The sequence below is a fragment of the Cygnus atratus genome, chromosome 1, assembly GCF_013377495.2.
Source record: "Cygnus atratus isolate AKBS03 ecotype Queensland, Australia chromosome 1, CAtr_DNAZoo_HiC_assembly, whole genome shotgun sequence".
NCBI classification, from domain to species: Eukaryota; Metazoa; Chordata; class Aves; order Anseriformes; family Anatidae; genus Cygnus; species Cygnus atratus.
In genome coordinates, this window is record NC_066362.1 from 98,791,422 (window position 1) to 98,808,249 (window position 16,828).

Genomic DNA, 16,828 nt, shown 5'->3' on the forward strand with positions numbered 1-16,828 from the left:
CATTTCACTTCCAAGTTTCAAGTTTTCTCACTGATACAGGAGGAACTTACTGTCTTAATGTTCATCAGATAAAAACATGCCTCTGCAAGAGTAATATTAAAGTATAATTGATTATTATTTCATTTATAGATCCTTTCCTCTTTAAAAATCCAAATACTTATCAACATGACTCCTTCCTATTGTTTTAAAATTCACTTTAAATATGGTGGCATCCCATTTGACTTGAACGTTTTAGAAGACCTGCAGCTGGATTTGCTTTCAGTCCCACTTCCTGCCCTCAGGGCTTCCTGTGACTTGAAGGCAGCTAAGCTCTATATTCAAAAGACTGTAACTTATTTTTTTTAAAACAAACTTTTTCAGCAGAGCAACATTCCAACTCAGGTGCAACCTACTCCTACCCCTTCTAGAAGTCATTTCCCACTCTCTGCTCCCACCCACAAGCCAAAGAAGTGAAGTTCACATGGACAAAAGCAGAACGGAGGCAGAGATAAAAATACAAATTTTAATTTGGAACACTTAGTGTATTTACAATGGAAAGCTTCTGTCTAGTCAAAGGACAAGAGATTAAAAAAATCCACATTCACAAATATGTGGACAACCTGCACCTGATGCAGGCCAATTGCTTTTTGCTACTTCAACTTCACCCAGGGTAATAATACCCATGAGAAAGCAATATCAAGAGCCTCAAGATGGTACCCAAGCAGTGCTCACAGAATGGAATCCAGGAAGTAGTGTGAATTTATTGAACAGCTGCTAAAATATCTATTTTTATATATATATATATATATATATATATATATGTACACATACACAGTCCCATTTGCAGTTAGGTCAGATTCAGCAAATCATTCAGAGAGAAAAAAGCAAGCAGACAAGCCTACTGACCTGTGTGGAAGCACAGATTTGCAGAGGCACCCATACTACCAGGTACATAGGTACCTCCTCATCCATACAGACACATGCATTCTTTTCCACTCTGCACTAGGACAAACACACAGGCAGGTGTTTTGTTAATGCTGTTTTATATGGTTTCTACATGCAGAAGAAACACTAGAAAAAGCACCAACCATTTCATCCGACCCCCAGGCTCAGAATCTGTATTCCTCTTGCACCAGAGGGCAATGGGAGGTGTGGAAAGGATAATGTCATCCGGTTTCACACTGAGCCACTGCTTCTGAATCTCTGCAACTTCTGCCACAGTGAGAGGGCTGAAGGTACATCACTTTGTTAACCAGCTGATACCAAAAGGGTGCAGTCCACTCCTGCTCCCAGAAATAGGCACGTCCTCCCACAACTTCCCTTGAGTCAGATTTCACAATCAAATGGCTGCAATGTGAGCCAGTTTAACTGTCTGATATTGCAGAAAAATAGATCTGCAAGAAGAGAGCAAGTATTTTAGCATTTGAATAGCCAGCTCAACCAAGTCACCCTCCAAGTTAGCCTGCTGTATGCTGGGTGAAGCTCCTGTTTCAGCAACAACTTGCCTGTAGAGTAGCTGAGCTATCAAGTCACTCTGAGCTCCTGTTTTCACCTTGGTCAGAGTCCGCACGCCACTTCCTTTATGAGGTGCTTTCCCTCTTTGGGAAAGGAGTTCTTGCAGAGGTCTCTCTTGGTTGAAAAGGCGTTGAACTAAGTCGATGGTTGCAAAGAAACCTTGGCCTTCCTCCAGCATAATCTGCTGCTGTCTCCAACAAACCCATTTAAGGAGGGTTAGAAAGATAGGGAGGCGTAGGAAAGGGGAGACAGGAAAGGAAGGGAGATGTGATCCTCTCTCAACAGTCACAGCAAGGGGAACTAAAGCAGAAATAGATCAAAGATGGCTGTGGAGGCTGCAAGGTTGAGGAGAGTTCTGGTTTAGCAAAGCCTCCTGAATAGCTTCACTGCAGCCACTCAGCTCCATCTGGTTGAGAACACAGCTGATATGCTCCACAGTTGCAGCATAGCCCATCTGAAGTTTCCACAGTCTGAGCATTTCATATTGGGCATCTCGTAAACGCCGATGTTCCAACTCAATTCGCTCTAGATCATAGTCACTCAGACCCAGACGCCTCACAAACTCTTTCCACCGAGATGGCGGTACGTGATCCACCACGGTGTAGAGAATAGCAGGATCTGGGAGAAGAGGAGAAATTAAGTGTGAGAACCAGGATTTTGCAGCCTCAAGGGGAACGTCAGTCATTGAAAGACTAGATGGTGCCTTGGAACTGTGCATTGCCCCCTCCTGTTCAGGTCTTCTACAGGGTAGTCACACAGACTCACGCGATGTCCAGACTCACTCTTATCCCTCAAAAAACAATGTGATACTTCCATATGCAGTTGTATAAGGTTATGAGCAGAGTTAAGCATATATATTCAGGGCTTTGCTGCCACACAATCCTACCCCCCCACCCTCCAAAAAAAAAAAAAAAACAAAAAAAACTGTGTCACCATTCCAGAGGTATTAAGACTGACACCATGACAGCACCTATGAGGATCCATTTTGCTGGTAGCAAAAAAAGGCAACAGGAAAGCCTTGCATTGACGTTTAACATATACAGACTCGCAGGTTCTGGGTGTGTTTATTTGTATTGTGCCATGCATGAAGTATGCATGCAGGTCATGCACACCTGGTAAGGTTTCATACATCCTCCCAGCCACATCTGCATAATCAAGTCCTGGTTTGCCTAGGGAGGGATGGGGGAGTTTCACTTACTGTCTGGTAGCTGCGTCTTCCTCGCAGGTCTGACACAGTCTGGTAGCTCATGTGAACTTTGTGGCAGAGGTGCAGATGGTGGCATTGCATTCACTAACAATTCTGTTTCCTTCTGGGCCTCAGGAAGGATAGAAATTGCACTCCTTTTAACCTCAACCTGAAAGAGACATTGTGTTAGTCCAGAATCACCCACAGCACCCATCTCCTGCAAGGAATCACTAGCTTTATATACAAAAATGTAGCAAAGATAGGTAGGGAGCAGGTGATGAGGTTTTAATTCTTCCAATATGTCTCGTTTGAGCAGAAGGTACTAACCATTTATTTCCCAAGGAGATTTTTTGTTTTGTTGGTTGTTGTTTTTTGTTGGTAGTGGGAGGGGGGTTGTTTGTTTTTTGTTTTTGTTTTTTTGTTTGTTTGTTTTTGTTTTTGTTTTTTTTTTCAATCACAGAAATGGTAGTCTGGAAGAAATTTTTTTTTTTTTTTTTTTTTTTCAAAAATCAAGTAAGCCTGGGACCCCAAATCACCACCATTCTACAAGTTCCACAGGACACTCTTCCCATCAACCTTCTTTGTAAGGCTGTGGGAAACCCTACCTGGACTATTGCTTGGGCCCTCTTAATTGGGGAACAACAGTGGACCTGAGGAAACATTGTAAAGCAGTACTCAGGGGCTTCTGGGTTCAAGATCTAAAGCAAAACAAAATTACTTCAATTCTCTCAACTTAGGGCATATAGAGAGAAAAAGGGATTAAGGATCAACTGTTGCAAAAAACAATGCCTCTGAAAAAAAATGAACACAGAGCCAGAAGTTTGAAAAGCATCCCCTAGCAGAGAGGGGGTAAAATGTTAATGGATCCACCCTCTAGAATGAAAAACTTTTGAATTAAACAACCCTGTTACTGAGATTACTTGAAAATACAAGGCCTGAAAACAGCCCATGGGGAACAACATTACTCTGGATCCCAGGTTAACATGGTTGAAAAAGGAAGGGAAGCTCTTATAAACATCATCTTGCTCACCTCAGATACTGGCTCCTTGCTCGTATGCAGTGAAGAAACTTGAAAGAAAAAAGAAAGAAAGCAGAAGTAATTTTCACTTCCTCTCTTCCCAGAGAAAACAGGAAAGCAGCTACTCACGATCCTGACCTCAAAAGGTCTTATAGCAAAATGCCCATCTCCCAGCAACGAGCTCACATGCACTTCCAGTCACAGCACAGAAGCAGAGTTGTAAGAACTACATCAACAATCTTGCCTGTTGAGTTTTCACATTCCTCTGGCCTTGCAGCAAGGCAGAGTAATGGGATCCCACTGTTTCCCTCACACGTGTGTGTACACATACATTCACACAGCAGAGTGATGTCCATCACAATTAGTATCACAGCAGATGCTGCTGTACTCACCACAGGAGTAGAAAGAAGAGGCTATCCCATTTTCCTGAACCAGTTTCACTATTTTATTTACAATGTAGAGGACAGAGATAACTCCAAATATTGCAACAATGATGCCAAGGACAAGGCTCCCATCTGGACAAAAAGAAGAGGGCAAATGAATGAGAGACCAAGAAAGGAGGAGTTAAACACTGGAGAAAGAATAGTAAGTGAGCACATGCAAATGCCAATGAGAAAAAGAATAATGATTTGAAAGAGGAGAAAAAGTAACGGGTTGACAGAAGGTGTCAACAGCACAAAAACCCACACTGGAAAGATTCCACCATCTCCCAGTTCCCCCAGTACTCACTCAGCCCAGATGAATTTGGTGAGGTAGTCACTGGGCTGTGACATTGCAAGCATTCTTCTCCAGAGCAGCTGAAAGAGCAAATCAGAGATATGAGCATGCATGAAATGAGACACCAGCCATTTGCATCAACCCTAAATAACAGACAAATCAAGATGAGCCTGCAAAGCAGAGCAATTCAGTGTGCCTAGTGACTACAGGTCCTCAGTGGTTCACCATGATGCCTACCATGGAGAGGGCCAGAGTGGAGGACACCACCAATTGCCCCAGAAAGCCAGAATCTTGTCAAATCGAGATGGACAAAACCTTTAGAAAAATTCCCTCCCCACAGTGGGACTTGCATCTGCTCTCTCTCCTACTCAGTGGAGGCTCATATAGAGGAGAAAAAAAGCTCACCTGTTGCAAGGCTTGCAAATGTTATCAAGTGACAGGAAGAACATAGGCTTACACCTGCAAATCGTGTTTCTGTTCTTTGAACCTGCAGAGAAAAGAAGAAACCATTGCCATAATGTGGACAGAGAAGAAAACAAAAAGGGAAAAAAATCATTCTGAGATGGGTGGGAGATTATTCTTCTTAGAGCCTGGAGAATTGCTATTGGAGAAGAGAAAGAATATTCAGTCTATTTTTGAGGATGGGGTTGGGGGAGGACAAAAATAAATAAATAAAAACAAAGGTGAGCGTATTGCTGTCCTGGTAGGTCAGAGACCTCTGTAGAGGTTGAGAAAGGGAATAAAATCACAGTGCAGCTGAGACTGGCCTGATGGATACGGATAGTTCCAGTAAAAAAGGGGGAAAAGTCACTCTAGTTCAAGCATGACAGGAAGCGGAAATCGCATTAGTTAGGCAAAAATGAGGAAGATGTGGTCCCCGAGCAGCTGGGACTGGTGAGGAAGTCCGTTTGGGGCAGGGAGAAATCACTTCAAGCCATGGGACAGACATACCCACTCTTACGATCTGCTGTGCTCTAAGCGTAAGAAATGAGCAAGCTATTGCTTTTAAGCAAGTCACAGCATGGACACTGAAAAAAGATGTGGGAAGGAGGCAAGTGAAGGAGTAGTGAAAGAAGGACAAAGTTAAATGAAGGGAGGGAAAAGACACTAGAATAAGCAGTATACATTTTGTGGCAAGCGAGTGACAGAACTGAAATAGTTCTACATCAGACAGGAGGGAAGGAAATTGCTCAAAGGCAGTGCAAGATGATGACCCTTGAGGATAGGTGTAAGCATGGGAAACTGACAAAGATCACTGAATGCCAGAGGGAATGCATTCACCAGGGAGACAATAAAACTCACACTAGGCAGGGTAAGAGATGTTGAAGGAGACAGGAAATACTGAATTCACAAGGAAGAGGGGATAGCTTCAGGACAACAACCTAAGGAGCATTCAAGAGACATGAGCAGAACTGGACTTCAGCACAAATTGGAGGGTGGCAAGCATCCTGGGGCTGGGTTAAGGTTTCTGATCCTGACTGCAGTTGAGACAACTTGCGACACCTAACATGGGTAGCTCTCCCAGACATCTGCACCAGACCCACATCACAGCGTTGGTGATAAAATGCCACTGGGTACACTTCAGCATTACTTTAAAACACTGCACTGTACACTGGCATTTTCAGCCTTTATACGCACAGTGCCTAGAGCGGTTGGTAAGGAAAATGCAATAAGCATCAGGAGAAACAGCCTAAAGAAACGCAAAATAAGGAAGGCAAAGGGGAAATCTCCACCAGAACATTAAGACCTTGCTTCAATACATGCAAGGCAGGCAGAGCTACTGAAATTAAGTAGCAAACATCTCATGACAGCCAAGACAAGAAAACATTCAAGGACAAAAAGAAGGTAGAATCTGTGACAGAAAACAGGGATTGATGCCAAAACACGTAAAAAAGCAGTCTTCCTGGGGAAAGCAGGCAGGCAAAACAAAGAGTTGTTCCAAAACTAAGTTCACTTCAGGGAAAGGCAGTGCAGTGTCAGAAAGCAAGGAGAGGGCTGCAGATGTCTATCCTAGTGGCAGCTGCCTATAGGTGTATCTGTACTTGAGCCGTACCCGTGCCATACTCACAGTTCGCAATAATCCCATTGGGGCACAAGCTGCAGTTCCTACAGTAGAAGAGATCAGACTGGCCAATCTGATATTGATTCTTCCGACAGCCACATACAGTATCTTGCTTTGGGGTGCATGGGGTCTCTACTATCTGCTGCAAGTCTGATGAAAGAAAAAAAAAGTGACTATTCCAACCTCACCTTCAGCTGAGACCACCATTACAATGACAGGTATTACTAGCCCCTAACCTACCCACACACACAAAAAAAAAATGCTGCAACTCACCTGTACGACACTGTGTACACTGGAAGCATTTAGACATGGTGTTGTCAACAGCTGTGAATGTGCCATTAGCACATGGAAGACAGACAGGTGCCTGGTCAGGCCGTTCACAGTCTTTTGCCTTGTAGGTACCTGCAACGAAAATCACTTAGCAGAGATCTGACAGGAAGACAAATGTGCTGTCTTAGGGAGGCTGGGAGTCACTGGGTCCTCAGAGAAATCCTGGAGCTGACAGGGTAGGACTTTTCCTCTCACCAGCACAGAGTCTGACAGAGGAAGAGAAGAGACAGTAAGAATTTCTACCAAGGAAAGGGAGTTCGGACGTAGCTGTAGGACAGAGTTTGAGAGAGCAGCACAGAGGAATGCCTCTGAGGCAAAGGTCACTATTAATGTACTTATTCTACAGTAATGTACCTGCATGGCACCTCATGCAGCAGTGAGTCTCTCTGGGATGTAGGTATTGTCCAAGTTGACAGTGCACCTCTCTCTTTTCCCTCCTCAAGGGATTGAAGGGATCTCTTCTATTCAAAGCGACCCGGCGGGCTTGCAGTGTATATGGCACTGGAGCAATTTCTACAGATTCCTCCATCAACATACAGACAAACGTTAAGATTACCTGTAAATACAGAGGGAGAGGATGAGGAAGAGAGGGGAAGAAAAAAAACAGGGTTAGAAAGCCTCATATTCCCTGACAGGCTGCGCAGCTGACTTTAGCACTTATGATTCAGGATTACTGTAAAAGTGCTTTCAACTGACTTGACCAATTCAGATATCAGGACCTCCACCTGACGAAAGTGCAAGAGAGGGAGATTATTTAGGGAAAAAAAAAAAAAAAAACCACCAATGCCATGCCTGTCACCAGTGTTGTTAATATGCCACACAATAGCCAATATGCCAGACAATGATAAGCTGTTTGTATATAGAGCAAATACTATTTGTGATGTTCAATCTAAAGATGGAATGCCTTGAAAATGCTGCAGCTTGCAAGAGAGTTACTCAAGAGCAAAGGAATGTTTCATTAAGGAACACAGTAAGTCAGTCCATCCAGAAACTGTTCCAGAGAGAAGAACGCATCCAGTACTTGCAGTTCTACTGAATAAATAAACCAGATGGCAAGTTTGGAATAAAAAGGCACAGGATGATCTCACAGCAATATGAAGTACAGACAGGCTTCCAAAACTTTTTTTGAGCAAGCCTGCCCTAGAGAAGTGGGAAAGTTAGGTTTTCAACTTCTCCCCAACAAACACACTTTTCCTTTTAAACTGACACTGTTAGCATTCAGCCCGAACAGTCTGCCACAAAGCTGTAAACGTTTTGGGTATTTTACTCCTTTAAGATTTTCTTACCATTTTTAATTTTGAACGATTGTTGTCAAGAATTTTAACAGAAATATTGAGATTGGTGTGACTGCATTATGACTGTAAGCGTGTGTACACGGAACAACAGCAAAGCAAAGAGTTAAAAGAACAACCTGTATTGGTAATGAACAACACCATTCCCTGGACACCATTCCCAGCAGTAAGATTGAGAAATGTGCTGTTAATGTCACGGCCAAAAGGTCTACGCTCTGGTAAGACCACAGCATAGATGACTCATCGACAAAAGACCATGCACGGGAGGATTTAACAAGATTGCAGCACAGCACATGAACAAGTCCATTGCCTGTTGGCCCAGCTGAAAAACAGACCCTAGACATGTACTTCAAACATGCATTCAGACAAGTTAAAAAAACAACAAAAAAAGGGGGAAAAAAAAGGAAAAAAAAAAAAAGAAAATCTGGCCCAAGATTTACAGAGCTTGAAATCAGCATGATCCTACAGCGAAGACCCATCCCATATCAGCTGATGACTCCTGAAGGCTATGAAGCACTTGTCCAAAAACTAGTTTGCATTGCCATGAAGAACCCCAGTGGCGTGGTGAAGACTTGACAGCCAGCATCCCTCATCCTCTGCATCACACACAAGTGACCCTGGCCACATCACCTGGACATGCACATGTTGGTGCTTCTGAGTATGTCAGGGAGAGTGTGTGCTTATGTAGTCTATGCATCAGGCAGTGTGAATGCATAAAAAACAACTCTTTTTTTTTTTTTTTTGGAAATAAATATCACTTCTCCTGCTCATACAATCTCACACTGAGTTTTATTGCACTAACTTCCCTGCAACATTTTCCCAACGTGCATTTTTGAAAGCAGTAAGATACCTGGCTGTACAGGCACAGCTACAGAGCTCTGTTTTCTTTTTGCTTCTTTGACTAGGAGAACTATAGCAAAAGAAATGCAAACCAAAAGAGGGTAAACCGCAACGCTGATACCAGTTTTGTGGTTGCAGTCTTCAGAAAGGATACACAAAATGAGATGGCTATGACAGCTCCATGCTGTCCTGTTTCTCTCTCAAAACTGAAGCCTTGTAGGAGAAAGTAACATACATGAAGGCCATTTAAAACTTTAAGGACAGGTCTTTGCAACTCTGACAAGGCAATAACCCCACTTCTTCCAAGAATTTCAGAGCACTTTGTCATGCAACAGATATTTTCAATATACCAGATGCTAAAATGGTGGACTGGAGAAAAAAACAGAAAAAAAAAGAATCACATATTTAAATAGTTATTGTTTCAGATTTAATTAGCTGACCACAGGATAAATGCAAGCACTCCAACACTAAGAAAAAAAAAGAAAAAAACTTGTTTCAGCAGCTGACAGTCTTACAAGATTGATTGCCTGCAGGAAAATGGGTAAAAGATCATTTACACAGATGGTCTGACAATAACAGTGAAAAAAAAAAAAGATTCTCTAGCCAATGATAAATCCTCTAACAAGAGAATATATGCAGCTGGCCCCAAAGTCAAACAAGCCAGTAATATAAACAAGGGAGGGAAGCATCAAAGATCAAGCCAAAAACACATACAAGATTGGTCAGAAAAATCTTCAGAAAAAAAGAAACTGAAAACACCTTTCCTGATTTTTTTTAATTAGATTAAGTGAAAGTGTCTACAAGTGTAATCAAACCAGAATCAGCACATTCATTATTACTGATTGAAATCTGAGGAATGGAGTCATAGACCACAGATGACTCACAACCAATGACTTGGCCTTTCAGAAAAAACATTCACACAGGAAAAAAACCACCATTTTAAGCAGCTCCCAAACCGTTCAGCTGTTACACTAGTTTATACCCATGATAAACTTAATAGAGTTCAGAAAATACATGAAATTATCAAGCACTGAAGCCTCAAGCCACAGATAGCAGGTCACCAAGGCAGAGTTTAGAGGTTTTGTACAACAGAAACAAAATGATTTTCCTTCATTGAATTTACAACACTCCACTCCAACTCCACTTGCCAGGAGAAAGAACAAGCACCCACAAACCAGCGCTGCTCAGAAAAATGGGCAGCCTGGATTACCAAAGCCAAATGATAATTCAAACCACCAAACCACATCATGCACACCGGTGATTCATGTTTTTAGTTAGCGGGGACTGCCCAAGAAAAAAGAGTCAGCAGAAACTCTAGGCTTCACTTCTGAAAGTGCTGCAGAAATAAACAAAATATTGCAGATGAAAACAAGCACGGTTTCCTCAAGCCACTCCATTCCTCTGGGTGACAGCTACGTATCCCCAAATTCTCACCACATGTGAGGCAACCCTCACTCCTTTTCGCATCTCCAAGCACTTACTGGCTGATAGCTACAGTCAAAAATACCGCATAAGCCCTGGAACTCTTCCGTGCAAATGTTTTGCTGCTGAGGCACAATTAGGAGCCCCTGCAACACCTCCAGACTGAAAATACTCTTTGACTTGCTGTCACCGCTACAATTTCCATCCTTGCTGCTGCTTCTGCCTCACCAGATTGTGCACAGAGATCTGCAGGAGAGACAACATCTATGCAGACTAAGTAAAGGACGAAAGAAACAACAAAGGTAAAAGTGAAGGATGCAGCAAGATGCAAGAGAAAGGTGTGGTGGGAAAGAGAGGACCCTCAAGAGGGTCTTGGAGAGGGTCATGATGGAGACGGTTGTGTAGGGAACAAGATTTCCCTCTCCCAGAAAGCCAGTGGATGCCCAGAGGTGTCAGCAAAAGGGAAACGCCTCTCAGAGAAAGCAAACTGGATGGGAAGGAGGGGATCAGACGAGTGAGACCTGACTCCTGCCCCCACAACTGGTGCCTTGAGACCCTGCCACCGGTGGGGTGAGCTAGCAGGAATGAAATACTTGCTGGAGCAAACACTTGGGTATGAGTATCCCAAACAATTCAGACAGCATTGCTCACCACCAGGCTAGTGCTTAAAATAGCCCCACATTAATAACATCCAGAGCTTATATCTCCTTAATACAGAAACATTAGGCTAAAAATTTCAAAATAAAACAATTTTATAAATCCAGATGCACTGCTGAAATCCAGAGATTGGGAGGCTTACTCCTTTTTTGTACACATCTAACATATTGGATGTGTAATAAAGTGTTTTCCTCCAAAAAACTTATTCAACTGTTTCTCTCAAGGCAAACTTCCATTTTGCAAATTCCACTTCTAAGCTAATGAAATACCTGCAAACAAAAGGCAGTGCAAGTCATTAGAATTTCTCAAATAATTAATATATGCTATATACTTCTTTCTAATAGGGATGAAACTTCCTTTTGCTTTAAAGCTCAACAGGATTATACAACAGTGCACAAGTAATCTACGTATCAGTCATCGGTTAGCCCTTTTGGTGAGTCATAAAAATTTGCAAGCTTGGAAGTTTGGAAGCAAATAGTGATGAGACTGAAAAGAAATCAGGGTGCAGGATTATCCTCATGTTGTTTGGTTGATTTATCCATTACCAAAATCTCTCCAAGGCTGCATTTTTTAGTTTGATATATGAAGATGCACGGGAAACCAGAACTTCTCCTTTAAGCATTGAGAAATGTATATTAAAGCAACATTTACAGGAAGCTTTTCTCATTGCTCACTAAAACCTGGAAACGTCAAAAAAAGGATACAAGAGCTAATATTAAAATAATCCTCCATTTTATGAAGACTGAAGAGTGGAATACTACATTGTAGGCCTTGTCTAAAACCAGGAGAGTGATAATAGCTCTTACACTACTATGAAGGGAAGCCTTAGAAATCTTACTTAAAAATGTGTTTGTGAATTAAGACCACGAACTTCACATCATAAAATGCATGCATATAGCATATGAGTATGCATAGATAAAGTAAAGAGTGGAAGTGATCACAACTATAAGAACATAACTTTTTAGCTTTTCATTAAAGGACACGGTGGTGCACACAATGCCTGAGTCCTCAGCATGTGCACACAAATGCCACCCCAGCAGTTAGCCTGCCTGCATTCAGGGCTGACTTTGAGAGTGCAGCCATGCAGCTCCAAATCAGAGCACTGTCTGAGCAAGCTCCGGGAGATGGCTCGGCAGGGTCTCACCCTTCAAACTTCCCTCCCCGAGGCTTTAATTTTGAAAGAGCAGCTGGGCACCAGCCCTTGGCCCTTGCGTGAGCTGCACTGCAGCCACTCTCATGCCCCTTGTCAGTGATTCACTCGGTGGATTCTTTAAGATTCAGGTGACTGCCACACACTGAGCGTGATTCATTAGAACTGACTTACTCCTGTTTGCTTCAATAGGAAAATGTAGCTTTGTGACCCTCTTTCTACTGTCAGGTTCCCAAGCCTGCAAGAGAAGGGCCCGTGTTTCCAGGCATTCAGAGGAAGCTCATGGCTATCCAAGGGGCAAGGCCAAGGTTGTAACACAGAATACCTTGCTATGTCCCACGCAAAAGCAAGGCCCCCTTGTGATGACTAAAGAAATAGATAAGAGGGAGCAAAATGACAATATTTAGCCCAAATGATAATTTTTTACCCCAAATAATAATGCTAATGCAAAAAGAATGATTACTCAAAAAGCAAGGGGAAGGCATCCAAACTGACAATACTGGTTACTTGTGAGAACTGAAATTACCACGTAATTCAGATCGGCACAGGCCAAGATAACAGCATGCTTCATTTGGCTGGAAGTAGACAGCAATCAAGAACAGAAATTAAAATTGATTAATAAGCAGATAAAAAATTCAATGAGTCTGGTTGGACAAAGCAATCAGAAATGCAATCAGATGCTACGGACTATTAGGAAAGGATCGGAGAACAAAACAGAGAGCGCTGATAAGTCAACATGTAAATCCATACGGATCTTGTACTTAGAATCCAGATAACCATATTGGTCTCCAGTCCTGAAAACATAATTAACTCATTTTAAATTGATATATAAATTATAAAGAGAATGGTAACAAGGGTTATCAGTGGTACAGAATGGCTGCCATAAGAGGAATGGCTAAAAACAGTGGTCTGTAGAAGAGGCAACCGAGCATAGAATAATCCAGAGGGCCCCCACGTCATTAATGCCATGGGGAAGATAAACTAAGGTGGCTGGAGAAGATGAACAGGGATGGCTGTCCTCTTTCTTTTCCGAAGAAATAACTAATTGGCATCACCCAAAACATGCAGGGGACAGGTTCAAACCAAACACAGTGAGGTAGTTGTTTGGTCAACATGCAGCTGAGGTGTGGGGCTCCATGACACAGCACTGGGGTGCCAAAAATGTGCCTGGGCTCCAGAAGTGACCATTACATCCATCAGAAGGAGAGACATACACAGGGCTCCCAAATACGAAGACACCATTTTGACTCAGGAATTTCTACAGTCCATAGATCCCTGGAAGCTGGGAAAGTGTTTTTATTTTTCTTTGCTTGCCATGGTATGAAACCCTCAATAAAGGCCTGCTGGCCACCAAAGCCAACAGGAATACCAGGCCCAACAATTCTGGCTGACAAACTTGGTAGCCTGGTTTTCAGCTTCTATGTAACATGGCTTCCAGCTTCACAATTGCAATTCCTCCCCTTACCTTCAGAAGGAACTGATGTCAGGAGCACCCTTATGGCTATTTTTTTTCCTCATAAATTTGAACTGCCTTTAACAAATGAAACTGCCCTTATATATAAACTTATTTTTCAAATGAGGCAGAAAACACACTGGCCTCAGGGAAGACAGCTGCCATTTTTTTTTCTACTGTAAAAGCTGGAAGTGCAGGGTGAAAACACAGAGGACAAGGAAATGATGTTAAGGACATGCAGAAAGAGAGAACGCATAGGAACAAATTACAGGAAATTCTGAAGAATCAGAGGAAACATAAAAGAATTGGAAAACTAGGACGGAGGCATCAAGGAAGTAAGAAAGGCCATGAGGGCAAATGTAGAAGGATATGGAAAGTAAATGGAAGACAAGAGGGCATGCAACAGAGCAGGAATTGTAACATTAATAAATATAGTATGGTTTTATGGAAAAGATGTGGACTATCTGGAATGAGTGTGTGTGGTGTAATTACGAACTTGAAATGACCACATGCAAATAGGCAGGGAAAAAATGTCCCGAAAAAGAAATCCTACTAAAGGGTGCTCTTCCTCTAACATATTATTTAACTGAGGACAACATAAAGATTAAGGAATTCAGTGATTTTGCACGTTTTGCTTAGAATAATGTCAGTAATATCACATATAGCATCTGAACTACAGCAAAATAAGTGCACCACTATCATGAAGACAGAAATACACTCATTCGGGTTTGCTAACTGCTTTAAAATCTAAATGCAAGTCACTTCAGCAGTTCACATGCCCTGTCTAGGTCCCAAGATGTAAGTGACCCACACTCAGGGTTAAGGCACGGAGTGCTCCCAGTCCACAGCTTTAGTTGCGCTGTCTTGCCAGCACTAGTTGTGTAACTGGTTTCCAAAAGCTTCCACGAGCAGAAATGAAAACTTCTGGAAGAAGGTACCTTTTGAATTGGGTAGACAACTCAACTGTCTGATGGCAAATGAACGAGTTACCCAGCATTATAAGTCTAGAGCAGTCAAGTGCAAGAGTTTGTTACTAGAAAGCTCAGGTATTCAGGGGCAAACAGGTTGATCTTGCAAATTCTATACCATAACGTAAAGCCGTGACATCACGTTTAAATAAAGAAAGGCAAGAAGCTGCAGGACAGGCAGACTCTCAGCGTAAACACACGGAACAACTTCTCAAAGACAGCCAAACCCACTTGCGGAGTCAAACCCGCATCATCGCGTTATCACGAAACGATACGCTCCCGGTCGCTATCACACGCCCGATACCGCACGGCCGTCCACCCCCATCAGCCAGCTTAGTCACGAAACTCTCAGATTTCTTCCAAAAACAACCTTTTCTCCCGCGAAATTGCGAAGAAGGGCTCAGCCACCTCGACCCCGAACAGCCGAGAAGTTAGAAGAAATCTCAACAGCAAACGCGAACTCGCTGTTTGAGCAGTCCCAAGCTCGGGGTGGGGGCAGAGCCCTCCGATCCCTGTTTGCGGGATCCCAGTCGCCTCTCCCCGAGGTTACTACAGCACCACCGGGCTCCGGCACCCGAGGCCGCCTGGGGGCTGCCTGCCGCCAGAGCCAGCCCCTCGGTACGTGGGGAGTTAAGGGCCTCCGGGAAAACCGCCGGCCGTTCCCGTAAATCCAGCGGCGTTTTCCCTGAGTCAGGATAAATCCCGGAAACGGCACCGGGCGCCAGCCCCGTCCCCGCCGCCCCGCGCCTCCCGCTGCCTTCCCCCCTGAGGGAGAAAATGGCTCCCCCGGGGCAAGGCGAGCCCCCGGGCAGCGGCAGCCCAAAGCGGGCGGGGAGGAGCGGAGCCCCGAGGAGCGGCAGCCCCGACACCGGCCGCGGCCCCGGGGCACAGGGAGACCCCCCCACCGGACTCCCGGCCCCCACCCGCCCCTCAGCTCTGGGGCCGCCCGCAGCCGAGCCCCGCCGTGCCTTACCGTGCATAGCGAGCTGCGGGGCAGCGCCGCGCCGGGCATGGCTCCGCCGCCCGCTACGTCCCCATGGCAGGGTCCCGGCGATCAGAGAAGCGGCCCCAGCCCAGCCCAGCCCAACCCCGGGCGGAGTAGCGCGGAGCGAGCCCGGCCCGGCTCCCGCTTCCTGCCGCAGGCAGCGCTCGGCTGCAGCGAGGAGGACGGGCGGCGGAGGGCGGCCCCAGCACGGCCGCCCCGACCCCCGGGCCGGCCCCGGGGGCGGGCAGCCGGGGCTCGGCTCCCGGTCGGGACTCGGCTCCCTGTTGGGGCTCCCGGGGCAGCCTTGGCTCTGAAGGCAGATCAGGCGAAGTTCAGTGTGGGCGGCGGAGGCGTCTCCGTGCCGCCGGGGCGTCTGGCAGCACGCGTGTTCCTTAAAAATCTGAACCGGTCGGTGGTGTCGTGTGACTGAAACGGCCGGAAAATACACGGAAAAGGAGGCTCGCTGTAATCTTAAAATTTCCTGATATAAAGCCGTTTCAGCCTTACTTAGTGCAAGTTCGTGTGGAGCTTCACCCTGCAGCTGTAAGGGAACTCTTTGCCCCTTAACTACATTGTAAGCACATAAGTACTTTTAAGAAATGCATTTATCAGCCCAGAGTAGCATATTTGGAGTGTATATGCCCTGTACCTTTTAATTTGAAGTATATGTCTTCCTGTACATTTCAGTGAAGCAGCTGCAGGGGCAGTGGGAAGTAATGTAATGATGCAGTGTAGGCAGTATTCTGGATGAAGCTCTGCTTAATATGTGTTTCTAAAGGTAGTGTTTTAAATATAATGAAAAATAATGTATACAGTGAGGAATAAGTGGCTAAATGATAAAGAACTCTGTTTTATTTGCTGTCCCTAAAACCTCGCCCTTGTGTTGCAGAGCCATTTCTGCTCTTGAGGTAACATTTATTCTTTGTATATCTGCTCCTGCCCCTCGCCTGCTGAGGATGACCAGCGTTGGCCATTGCTACTTCAAGAGACGGGTGTCATGAACAGGAGGGACCACGAGCAAGACAGCTGCTGCACCCATTTACCAGGGACAGGGGACAGTCTGCCACGGGGAGGGTTTGTGACAGAGCACAGTCCTCCCATTTTCTGCAGTTATCTCTGTACTGCACTCAGAGGTCTTTCGGTTGAGCTACTAAGCTTTGTTTTGGAAGAACTTTCCCATTTCACATGCAGAAGCCCCAGACATGCATAAAATCAACATTGGGCCTTCCTTGAATTGTTTCAGATGAAGCCAAA

At 44.5% G+C, this 16,828-nt stretch overlaps 1 protein-coding gene across 1 annotated transcript; it reads right to left on the minus strand.

Annotated features, from left to right (window-relative positions):
• Positions 1 to 488: 488 nt before the first annotated feature.
• Positions 489 to 15,765, minus strand: TNFRSF1A (TNF receptor superfamily member 1A). The gene is made up of 10 exons (XM_035540702.2): positions 15,563 to 15,765; positions 7,162 to 7,363; positions 6,751 to 6,879; positions 6,484 to 6,627; positions 4,821 to 4,902; positions 4,428 to 4,495; positions 4,091 to 4,213; positions 3,711 to 3,748; positions 2,693 to 2,849; positions 489 to 2,112 (listed from the first exon to the last, which is right to left on the minus strand). Exons 1-10 carry the CDS (start codon positions 15,599 to 15,601, stop codon positions 1,811 to 1,813), a joined length of 1,284 nt encoding a protein of 427 aa, XP_035396595.1. The 5' UTR covers positions 15,602 to 15,765; the 3' UTR covers positions 489 to 1,810.
• Positions 15,766 to 16,828: the final 1,063 nt, after the last annotated feature.

Coding starts and splice junctions, on each gene's coding strand:
- TNFRSF1A (XM_035540702.2), bottom strand. CDS start 15,601: ATGCCCGGCGCGGCGCTGCCCCGCAGCTCGCTATGCACG. Junction 4,903..6,483: donor CAATGGGATTATTGCGAACT/GTGAGTATGGCA, acceptor TTTTCTCTGCAG/GTTCAAAGAACAGAAACACG. Junction 3,749..4,090: donor CTCTTCTTTCTACTCCTGTG/GTGAGTACAGCA, acceptor TTTTCTTTCAAG/TTTCTTCACTGCATACGAGC.